Below are 12,186 nucleotides of genomic sequence, written 5' to 3' on the forward strand. Positions count from 1 at the left end.
CTGACCTTTGTGGAAGATGAGTAAGATCTAACCCATTCATAGTCCTCAACTGCAAGGGGTACAGGAAACAAGAGGACTAAGGTGGTCTGATCAAATGAGACTTGAACTGGACTTTGTGGCCTGTAAGCACATCTACATCTGTAGAATCATACAGTGGGGATGATTTTCTTCAGGAGAGACTGGGAAATTGGTCAGAATTAATAGGAGGATGGATCTCACCTTCCAGCAGAACTGTAAAGAGCTTTAAGAGAATTGTGTTAGAAGAGCTCAGTCAAAAATAAACAAAAAAACTTTGGCTCCTCCATTTCCATGTGCCATGTTTAAAACTTCAGGTTTTTACCCAATACCAAACAGGTCAGTCGACACGTTTTGTTGCCGTTTGCTCATATTGTCAGCCCCTCAAACATTCATCTGTTTTGCAGTCAGAATGGTTTTATGCTAGCTAGCCAGGCTGTGCCTTGGCCACGTCCTCCAAAAGGGCAGTTAATAAAAACAGGCCGCTGCTTCTGGCAGCCTGACCGTCCCCCAATCACAAAGCCATTAATCCTGTGATGTACTGTCATTAGTTTCTTAACAAACAGATGGCTGTCAGGCCAGAAACCAAACAGACACGTGTTGTGTGCTGAATACAAATGGACTAGTAAATGGGCTCCATGCTGAAGAAAACTGGTTGTGTTCGGGGCGACTAATACCTGGCTCAGATTTTAGCAGTTGGAGCGCTTCTATGGCACGGTGGCAAAGAGCTGCTCCTACAGCCTTTCAGGCAATCCCTCTGTACGGTCCTGATACCAGGCATGTAGAAGTCGCTTTTTACCGCTTTTATTCAAAACAAATTCAAGATTTTTCATAGATCAAACCTCTTCTTGGTCAGATCCCTTAGAATCTCTTTCAGTGTTTTCAACCCACCCCTTTTAATCTTAGTCATCTTGATCTAATGGACAGTAATCCAGCCAGATGTTGTGAGGAAGTGTGACTAAACTGAGCAGACCAACGGTGAGTCACACAGGCGGGCATCGTGCCCGGATCATTTAGTTTTTGTCGGAATCTGTTCGGAGCAGGACTCCAACCCTCCCGGAGGTGGAAGCCACTTGACGGATGTGACGCCCAAGTCATTTTCTGTTCACAGGTGTAGACTGACGTGCCGCAGCCCGAGATGCAAAATGACAATGTAGCTTGTTTGCTTCTTGTGATTCATCTGCGTGCATTTTGAGTGGGAGGAGATTAAAGAGGTCTGAAAGAGGGGCCCCGTGGCATCCCGGAATAGACGGGTGTCAGCCGGAAGCCTCCGCATGCTTGATGGGGCCTCCGAACAAGAACATCCGACACAAACCCCTCAATTACGGCTGTAAACCGGCAGAGTGAGGTCGGCTGGTGATCTAAGCAGCTCGCCTTGTGAGCGAGCAGCCGAGCAGGTAATTAACGGCCTCTCTGCATGCTTCCCTTTATGTGTAACGTCTGTGGAATACCTGCTGCCTGGTCATAACAGCTGGCCAGGGCTGCATGCTGTCCTCTCTGCTGGTCAGAGCCAAATTGGATTGGGGATGATAAGCAGTCTCCTTTTTGCTCTTTTTGCTTAAGGATGAAGGGGTTTATAAAGCATTCAGTCAGAGAGAGGAAGCAGACATGAAGCTTATGGTTGCTGTTTCTGAATGACGGGCTCAAAGCCAGACACACTGCGTTACCATGGTAAAATGGCATGTTTGTGTTTATTACAGATATAAACCTGCCCTGAAACGTCAGCATTGATCAGGCATTATGACTGCTGATAGCTGAAGTAGCACTAATTATCTAGGGCTGGACGATATGGCTGTCACATTATAAGGGCTTCATGTCAGTCGATATAGATAAATTGATTAGTTTCTTTGTTTAAATATCTGAAATACTGCCAAACTTGTGGCATGAGCTTTCCTGTTTTATCCATTCTCAAACTTGGTTGTTGCCACCAACCTTGTTTAGTTCACTGTGAGAGGTTGAGTGCCTAAATCCTTTCCTCTGCATAGATCTCCTGCAGATCAGTGAAAATAATTGAAAATTCTATCGGACGTATTATCTACTGATATTGATCGTGTGTTCATTGAAATATACATTGTGATTGATTTATTTCCCAGCTCTATGATTACCTCTTCTTTATGGAACTTGTTGTTGGGTGGGATGTGTTAGGTGGTGAACATTTTGCCCTCAATGCGGATGGATGTGGTTGAAGCAGAAAACTGGGGCAGAATTTGAACTGGGTTGACCAAGGTCAGCATGCAATGACAAGACAACTAAATCAGACAATCTCCAAATCTTGTGGGGTGTTGTAGCTCTGCAGTGGTCAGTATCTATCAAAAAGGGGTCAGAGGAAGGAACGGTGGTGAATCGGAGGGCAGCAATAGCCGCCCCGAGTGGTCCAATTATAGAGAAGAGCTACTGTAGCTCAAACTGCTGCTGGAGTTTGGGGATTTTTTTTAAATGAAGTTCTGTGGTAGTATCACGTGTAATGGTTTCATATCACACAATCGTCTGAAAAAGCAGATCTTTTGGTTGTTTGCTGGTCTGGATCAAGTTAATGTGTGTAAACTGTATAAACACAATGCAAAAGTGATGAGATACAAACACTGACCTTAGAGAAGCAATTGTCACTGCGTATCAATTTGGATTAGTTTGCAATGATTTTTCCCAACATTAAACACAGTTAAATGTTCTTTGTCACTGTTGAGTATTTAAGACCTCTGCCAGTCTTCCAGAGAGTGGATGTACCAACAAAACCATTAAAGGGCCAGATGACTTTTCCCCTGGAAAATTAGTGACTAGGTGAATCCACAAACACTGTACTGTGTACTGAGAATTAGTTTCTGCCCCATTTTTAATTTAATTCTATTATTTGATTTGCACACTACTCTGCCAATAGGCAGAGGTTAAAAAAACAAAAAAAAAAACTTTTAATTAATGTAAAGAAAACTATTTCTGTAATCCAGGTGAAAAGCAGACAGTTTTTAAGTGTAACTTGTGTTGGTTCATGGTGTCCTTCAGTAGGTCTGCAGATGTTCAGGCCTGAATTTCTCTACCAGGCTGGCACCATGGAACGGAGTAATGAGACGACATGCAGTGATTTTCCTGGCAGGAGATGATGGAAACTAATAGGTACAATGGTTAAAAGTTAGCTGTCTGGGAAAATGCTTGGGATTTGTACATCTTACTCACTATCAATATTCCTGTCTGCTTTTCTGCTGTCTGTTTCCAAATCGTGTTTGTGCTCATCTGTCTTCAAGCTGTTTGTCTTCTCAATTTAATTTGTTTTTTGTTACCAGCTTTCTCCACCTCTGCGCTCTTTGGCCGTCTGTTCCTACTGCACCGCAAAGGATCAGTGTTGAGAGACACAATGAAAACACATCCAACATAGACTGTGTGCTTAAACTTCTCACAGCCATGCAGTTATGTCCTTTTGTTGACAGAGCATCTTGGCAGATCCTGGTATGAGAAAGCAATACATCGTGTTTTAGCAGCATGCCCACCACCCTCCGTTATCTTTTGACTGTAGTCATTTGCTCGGCAGCAGCCCTGACAGAACAGGACAGATTTGTCTTTGCTTCAGCATCAGCTGCTCTTGTGGTTATAGTGAAACATAATGGCTGTCCAAATTCTGGCATTGTGCAAGCTCAATGAATGTATAAGTGGCTTAAGTGAAAGCTTTAGCTTAAATATGCAGTAGGATCTCAAAACAGACATGCATGGCAAATCGCTTTTCCACGCAAAAGGTTCGCTGACATTCAGTAGGGCCTGAGGAAATGTTGCATCTGTCTCAGCTCAGTCATTTCGTGTTTTCTGGAGCTGCATCTTTGATTCAGTTTATATAAAAGCGACTATTCCCACCCTTTGCTGACTTGAAAGGTTTTGTCTTAACTTTAATTTAGTTAACGATTTCTCAAAAGTGCATGAAATTCTTCTATTGGTCTTAAATATATGTGTTTCATTCCGTCAGTCCCAGATGTGTTTAGCGAACTCTGCAGGATAGGCTGTGATTGACAGCTGGCCCAACAACAAAGAACATCTCCCTGCTTATGCCATATGTGACCTTTGGATTTCAGTGTACTTGGATAGCTCTGGAGAGTGTTAGCACTGGAATTAAACATATTTGTGTTTAAACCTGATGTCGTCATGTGGGAATGGCATCTCTGCTGTTTGTACATCATAAAACACCAAATCCCCCCAAAACTTAGGAACCCCCTCCAAACTGCTGATTAAGTTAAAACTTTTTCCACAAATGTCCACATTGTCTTATGAAATCCCTTTTATGCTATGTCGATCATGCATCTCGTGTGATGCGAAAAGTGTCTACTTTGCAGTTTTGTTTGATAAACCAATGCAAACAACAGCTGATAAACCACCTCATCTTAGTGATTCTTCTGTGCATGCGGGTCGCTTTGAGGTTGTAAGCTGTTCACAGAAGTTTTATTGCGGTCACATTTAATTGGTAGAATGAACGACTATTAAAAAAACATTGGATTTTCAAGAATCAAGACTTTTATGTATGGATTATGCCCAAAATCGTGGATACAAGCTGCTTTCAAGAATTTTCAATCAACTTTAGAGATGGAATAAGAAGCTCCATCATTAAAGTAGAGTTGCTACTCTGGAACTGGTTGCCTAGATACCTTCCTATTGAAGGTTTCTTGACGTTTCCCACGGGGTTGGCATCCTGGGGGAGACTCGAAACGAACCGGAGGACCTGGGAACCTCTGGGGATCCCTTCGGAACTCTTTACTTCGAAAACCCAACCTTTGATAATCAGAGAGTTAGATTTGTGAAAATGCGTAAGAATCAAATTTCTTTTCATCACCTTTGGAGCAATATATTGTAAATACATTACCCTGCCAACTCTGCTGCTGAAATCTACACGCACTCAAACTGTCACAGATTTTATCTGTCAGATGAACTTCTGTGGCTACCTTGTTTGCCCCCGCCCTCCATAAACTGTGCTGACAGTGACATAGCCATCGGATCCGAGCCGGCTCTTCCCATCCTTCAATTAGTTCCGCTTTTGCAAAGTGGAAGACTTTGCAGAGGAAGCTCCATCACATTGCGGTCCTATTGATTCACTTGGCTCATCGCTCATTTGGTTAATGCAGCTCCATGTTGTCTTTAATTACATTTAGTACCCATGTGGGAGCAACCCCGTTGCCAAGCGGACGTTTTCGAGCCAGCTCCGCCGCAGAAGACTCGTCCTCGTTCAAACGGTATTAAGCAGCTAAATGTCATCTCAGCCATCATATTTATGCTCCAACTCCTGAAACAAAGTTTAACTCCTAATGTATCAGCTCGCACTGGAAGGATGCCCTGATTAAAGAGCCCATACATTAACAATCATTCAGCAGACGTGCATTAATAAGTCCAGCTGGCTGGAGTGACTTCATCTCTTTTTCCAGTCTCTTCTCCTCTTACTCCAGTGGTCTGTTCCTCCTTTTACCTGGCTCCCTCCAGAGGCCAAGCAGTGCCACTACAGATCTCTGCCAATAATACCTGCGTAGCAGTAGTCACTGCATTGTGATCAGGACGGTGGGAGGCAGTTTATTTGCTACGGGGCAAGAGGCGGCTGTTTGCCAGCGTTTGGGATCCCTGGCGCTGAGGGGGACGGGTCTGCAGAGCAGGTAGAGTCAAAGAAGAGAGGTACTCCATGCTGCATCAGGGGGAAAAACGCCAGCGGGGAGAGACACTGGACTTCTGCTGATTGATTCTGGCTGCCGAAAGAAGGAAAGTAAGAAAGGAGGAAAGACTGGCCGAGGGGAGGGAGAGTGAGAATTTTTACTTGTGTCAGAGCAGCTGTGGGGGATGCTTTTGCAGATTGTGTTTTTGTGTGGAGGGTGTTTGTGTATTATGTCAGTTCTCCCAGTCAGCATCTCTGAAGCTGCTGCTGCTGCTGCTGATGTTTCGCCTGAGTCACAGCGCCAGCTTCTGCTTCCCAAAGCGATCAGGATCCTGACAGGATAGGTTAATGAGTGCAGAGGGGCCATGACGTGAGTGGCTCAGTCAGCCGGTATGGGGGGGACAGTAGGAGGCGATGGGTTCTAAAGGTCTCAGCTAGAGGAAGCTTCTGCATGTTTTAGGCTGCGGAAATGCATGCAACAGAAGTTTAGTTTCTGCTTTTTTGCTTGTGGAGCAGAGGGAGAAAATGCCAAGACATGCTGTAGATTTGGAAAAGTTGCTGAATCTGTGTTTTCTGCGGTCTGACAAACTGCTCTTTTAGCCCTTTTTCAGTGTTTTTACAGAAACACATCTGTGTGTTTTATGATTAGGTGAAATGTTCTGTCATGTAGATTTAAGAAAAGCAAATAAAGTAATATATGAACTGTTCCACTGGGGTCAATGAGTCTACGCTCAGCATTGCTGAGGGAGCAGTCTCAAACTCTAGCTTCTATATACATGCTCTTACTAAGCACTACTGTTCTCTTTTCTGCTTTACAGAAAGAGAACAAGGAGCTGACAAAATGTAATAAAATTTGCTGCCAAGTTTTCTACAAACAAACTTGTTAGGATTGTTTTTCTAGTTCTTTACACCAAGGTGCTTGATCTGATCCAAACCCTTTTTTTTTTTACCCAAATTAGGATTTTGTCTGTTTCCTCTTAATACCGATTTTAGCCAGTTCCAGTTCTGCTTAGAACTGCAAGATAAGAAGACTGAAGAAGCACATTCATGGTTATGACCAATCATTACATAGTTGCCTCAGAAGCAGAGGTGATGTCACACTGTGTGAAAGAGCAGCCACTGTAATAAAGGGTTTTTTTTTCTGATAAAAGTCACCTCACTGTGCTTCCACACAGAAAAGTATTTCTGTGTGGAAGGATTCAGTATGGTGTGTTCACAGATCAGAAAAAGATTTTATTTTTGAGCTTCCAAATGGCCAGTCACTGGTTCAGGCTGGTCAGACCTTTTGAACATATTTTCTTCTTTTCTGTGTCTGCATATTTTTGAATCCACTTTGGCTGATTACAACTTTCAGGACCTACAGCTTCAGCAAACGTATTTATTTTCATTTTAATTGACGGTGTAGCAAAATATGAACATTAGACACAAGGTTTTGCAGCTTCCTTGATGGAGGTTAGAAATGATTAATCAAACAGAAAAACAAAGCATTATTAATTATTCTAAATGATCAATTTTAGCATATTTCTCTATTTTTCAGATTTTTACTGAACAACAAAAATTTAAAAAATGTTATTTTATAATTTGATCAGTCAAATTATAAATTATCAGGTTGCTAAGGAGAAAATTGTCAGATTCTGATCTCTGACCTAAGGATCGGCGCCTCCCTTATTTCTGTATTTCTCTATAAATCTCTTGCTATTTATTTCCCTTCCTGTAAGTTGAAATGTGACTCCCACCTGTTAATTCTTTACTTTTTTAACTTTTTTTTTCATGCCTACACTTTACTACTTATCGTAAAGAAATTCCCTGAACCAAACCACATCAGATTAAAAATCCTGCAGAAGGGCAGCTTTAAATGAGCTAACTTCCTGCTTCCAAGAAAACAGAAAAGAGCGGGATAGAAGTGTTTTTAATTGAGAGCAGTGTGTGTGGTTTATGAGGGGGGAAAAGATTATTTCATCATGAGAAGTGGTTAGGTTTTATGTGGCAGTTTCTCTGGAAATCTCAACCATTTGGGATGGTGTAGCAGGAAAAAGCCCTCGCTTCCCGGGGGGGGGGGTATAAGACATTTATCCTCTGATTTCTTGTAAAGTATATTTTTAAGACACATAATTAAGGATTTGTGAAAAACACAAGAACATGTTTCAGAACAAATGGCATCGCCACGTTACAGTTTCAGTTTATGAAAAGAAAACCTGGTACTTCCTATTGACCATCCTCCTCTGTGATTTACCTGTGGAAGTTTAACTTATGTTAGCTAACTAACTAGCAGTGTTAGCTGCCCTAACAATAGTTAAGGGAAGTTAAAACTGACTCTAACCTCCAAACATCTGGGGAAAACTGTGGTCACTCAGGTACTTCCTTTGGCATCAAAATAAATGGATTTGAAACTATTAAACGGTATGAGGAGAAATAAGGTCAGCTTTTTATAAAAAAAAGCTATAGTAAACAATTAGCAATTAGCCCTTTTACATTAGCATCTGCTCGGTACATCTTGAGTGACATCGAAAACACCAGGTGCAGCGCTTTTTGTGCTTGTTGTTTGTATCACATGGAAATCACCTCACATTACTTTCTGGACTCTAGGACTGAGCTGCTATGACCCAACCACACAGATCTGGTACTCGGTTATAATGGAGAATGACCTGAACCACTTGGAGTCGAGAAGAACCTAGTTGAGCCGCGCAGAAGATTGAAATCACACATGAATTCATCTTGACATGGCAGTTTAAGCCTTCATTGGAAAGAGATTCTTCTTTTTTGGTGTTTGTAGAGATTTTTATGGTCTCATTGGGCAAAATTTGCTTTATTTGGGGTTATAGAGAAGTGTCTAAATTGGATAGAGTTTTTAGACACTAAAAAGAACTCTTCTTAAGCTTTTCCATACAGCTGACTTATTTGGTCAAGCTCTTGGAAGCTTAATGTGATTTTGATCACAATTTACCCTTGGAACCAGGCTAAACGTCATAAAATATCTGAGTTTATAAGAGCCTCTGAACTTAAAAAAATATACAATATAAATGTAAAAAGCTTAAATCATATTTATCTCAGGATAGGGGTGGATCTTTCCTCCCTCCCATAAATAACTACACAAACTAAAGGTTAACATTTTTTGTGTGCAGGAATATTCTGCTGCAATAAAACATTTTATCTTAGGCCTTTCTACATCTGACATCAACAAATGTGGATGTCTGAAAAGTGCTGCATGTTTGCAGTCCATGCGGGTTGTTCTATTCACATGTATATAACATCTGAGCGTTTAATGAAATCATGTACTCATCCCTATGATAAAGATCAGAACCAGCGCAGGTCTCGGTGCAGTCTGGAGAATCAAAGGTTGATCAAATATTTGTGTTTGAGTTGTGAGGAAGTGCAGGACCCTGTTTGGACAGCACTGCCTGGCACAACATCTACCAGAATACCTGAGAGACGGATGGAGAGAGCTGGACGCTGTTGGTGCAGACAGCACGGATAAAATGTTGTTTATTGATATCTCTGAGGATAATAGAGGCTTGAGGAATAAATCCAGAAGCGTGTATTTCTCCTCTCTTGACATTTTCCTTTATTTATTCCGAGCTTTGTGGTGGCTTAGAATTATTTATGCTCAAACCAGACGTTAGTTTTTTACTTCTATTCGCATCAAGCGCTTTCTGAGAGGTTTACATTCACTCATGAATGGGCATGAATTTCATATTAGTTATGGGCTTTTTGTGACGCATTTGAGCCATTTTGATGCAGGGTGGCCTACAATACAAAATTTAACTGGTAATGGCTTTTGGAAACAGATGCACATGTTTAGAGAAATGAGGGTTTTTGGAGCCATTGATGAGCTTGTATTGTGATTTAGGATGGATAGTTGTCCTTTCAAAGAAATGATAGAACATGCTAGCTCTCTTGTACAGACCTTTCTTTCAGGCATGGTCTGTTAGTTTTCAACAGACATGAGGTCTTTGCTATTCCACATGTTTAATGTTAGCCTGTTGTGAAAAGTGTGGACATTTACCCCAAACACTAGGTGGGGGGTGTATGTATTCTTTCTAACTTTTGTATCATTTTTGACACTGTGAGACTCAGAGAAAACTCAAACCCAATTCTTGGAATTTATATTTTTAAAACTAGATGATTGTCTCAACTACTTCATAAAAAGCCCCAGTATCTTACGGCATTAAAGCCGACTGTGGGTGTATGCAAACGTCTCCTAATATGTATCTTTTTAAGGATTTACTGGGATTGCTCCCAAGGATTTAGGCGCCTTCTCCAGTCCAACTTCTGTCCCAACCTTTCTCAGAACTCGCCAGCCCCGCACTGAGTGCTTGACAGCCCCAAATGTACTAACAGTATGTTTTGTCCTGGTGTTGCAGATATACACAGACTGGGCCAACCACTACTTGGCCAAGTCCGGCTGTCCACGCCTCATCAAAGACCTGAGCCAGGACGTCACCGATGGAGTCTTGCTGGCGCAGATCATCCAAATCATAGGTAGGCGACCGTGTGAAATGTGTCGTTTAACAGATAAATACAGCTAATTGAAATGAGGACACACTTTGAAGACTCTATAGTTTAGTTCCCTATGGTGAATAGAGCGACCACCCACTCTCCGTTTCACACACATACACACACCGAGTTCGGTCTCTGTTGCAGTTGGCTGGTGTAACAGTCTGATATCGGGGCCAAAACACAGCAGTTGTCCTTTGTTTTGGGTGCTGGAGGAGCTGCAGCAGCAGAGATCTATGGCTATGACACCCCTTCAGTTAATGCATGTGTCCCCCATTGTAACTCATGCTCCTGTTTATGCTTCTCTTTCTGTCCCTTTACTTTCTCTGGCATTCTTTTTTTTTTGCTTACTATATCAGTTTCTTTCTAGGTCCCCGAGTTTTTGTCTAACTTCATCACGAAACCTTCCTCTGGAACAACTTACCAGTACTCACTGCACAATGTCTCACTGTAATAGGATTACCTCTGGAAAAGACTGGTTAAAGAGATTACAGTTACAGAGCTGTAATCTTATTTCAGTCATTTGTCTCAGTGAAACCCCGTCACAGCGTTTTCATCGCTTCATCTCACGTCATAGGGCACCAGGACTTCCACAGTTGGGTGTTAGAGAAACCTCCTTGCAGAAAATAATTTGCGTTACATGAAAAGCGTTGCAGAGACGTAAAAGTTTGTGTTGTACAGCCTTTTCAGAGTGTCGTACCTATCAGGAGTCCCCAGTGATAACCAAGCCGTAAGGATCTTGTTTTCGAGTGCGACAGCTTCTATCCCTGCTGGTGCCTTGCTTCTGTGACGGGAGTAAAGAATTTGCAGGCCACAGATGCAAAAGAGGCCCTGAATGTGACCTATGCTGGAACATGAGATTTCTGACTTGCAAATTCAATGTCCTCCAAATGCTGGTTTTCTGGCAGACAGTCCTAGTTCATGCACATGTCTCTACCAGGTGCTGATAAACTACCAGGTTTATCTGATCGTTAAAGACACCATTCCTCAGATCTCACAAAACAAGTCCAACAATGACCATTGGCCTAAGATTCCCTGGTTCAGGGTGAGCATCTCCAGTTCTTGAGTGCTGGTGTCCTGCAACTTTTAGATGTGTCCAACACAATTCAATCCAATGGCTCATGTAGATAGTCAAGTTCTCCAGAGTCCTGCTAATGACCTTATTAATTGACTCAGATGTGGTGAAGCAGAGACACCGCCACTCAAGACCTGGATTTACCCACCCTTGACCTGGTGCCCTTATTGGCAAACTTGGTGAACATTATGGACGTTGCGCGTATGGCGTACAACTTAGAAATGGTTGGATCCAAATAAAAAATACAGTTTTCCCAAGATACACCTCACTAGGTGGCTCCTGGAGATCTTGGGACTGGCAGATTGGGATACCTCCTGCCAAGAGGGCGGTCATTGTGGGACACCATCCTTAGACTTCAACAAGGCCATATAACCTGAGCTAATGTTCAGTGGATAACAACACTCACATCTTTCTCTCTTGCAACTGAAAACTGCAATGACGCAATACTTTTTTTTTGCCAAGGACTTCTGAGGATTCCCACACCTGCCTGACGCCTCTTTTCCAGGGATACTCCAAAGTAAAAGAGTCTCTAGAGCCCAAACTGTGTGCTGAAGTTGAATACCACAATATCTGGCTGACATTGTTCAGTCTCACAAATTTCCAGCTCCATTTCTGTTGAGTTTTTTCTCATGCATTGCCCCTAGAGCCAGATTGTAACGCTGGGATTTAGCTCTTGCCTTCCAAGTAGCTCACTCCAATGTTTTACTCAAAGAAAAGCTCTTCTGAGGCAATGTGTGAGGCATCACTATTGGATGAAGAGGCGTGATGCTTTACAGCAGTATAAATTTTACTAACGGGCGTCTTTGTTTGGCAAATGTAAACCGCAGCCTTACAGGTGGTTACGGTTAAATTAATCAACTTTGTCATGAATGGAGTGAGCCTGCGGCCGCATCGCAGGCAGTCGCACAAACTTGTTGTTTTCTAGTCTGAATGAGCTGCGAAAGTCCTCAGTGATAAATAATGTGTAACTAGACTGCGTCCTCGCAGCAGTGGC

The 12,186-nt window shown here is 42.3% G+C and overlaps 1 protein-coding gene across 17 annotated transcripts in view; it reads left to right on the plus strand.

Annotated features, from left to right (window-relative positions):
* The window catches only part of nav3 (neuron navigator 3), a 264,352-nt gene that overhangs the window by 140,561 nt on the left and 111,605 nt on the right, over positions 1-12,186 (plus strand). For all 17 annotated transcript variants that reach the window (XM_016681324.1, XM_016681323.1, XM_016681326.1 and 14 more), the window contains one exon: positions 9,985-10,102. In XM_016681324.1, the coding sequence (XP_016536810.1) occupies positions 9,985-10,102 (118 nt within the window). The remainder of the gene's footprint in view (positions 1-9,984; positions 10,103-12,186) is intronic.

Source organism: Poecilia formosa, unplaced genomic scaffold (genome assembly GCF_000485575.1).
Source record: "Poecilia formosa unplaced genomic scaffold, Poecilia_formosa-5.1.2 Scaffold277, whole genome shotgun sequence".
Lineage (NCBI taxonomy): Eukaryota > Metazoa > Chordata > Actinopteri > Cyprinodontiformes > Poeciliidae > Poecilia > Poecilia formosa.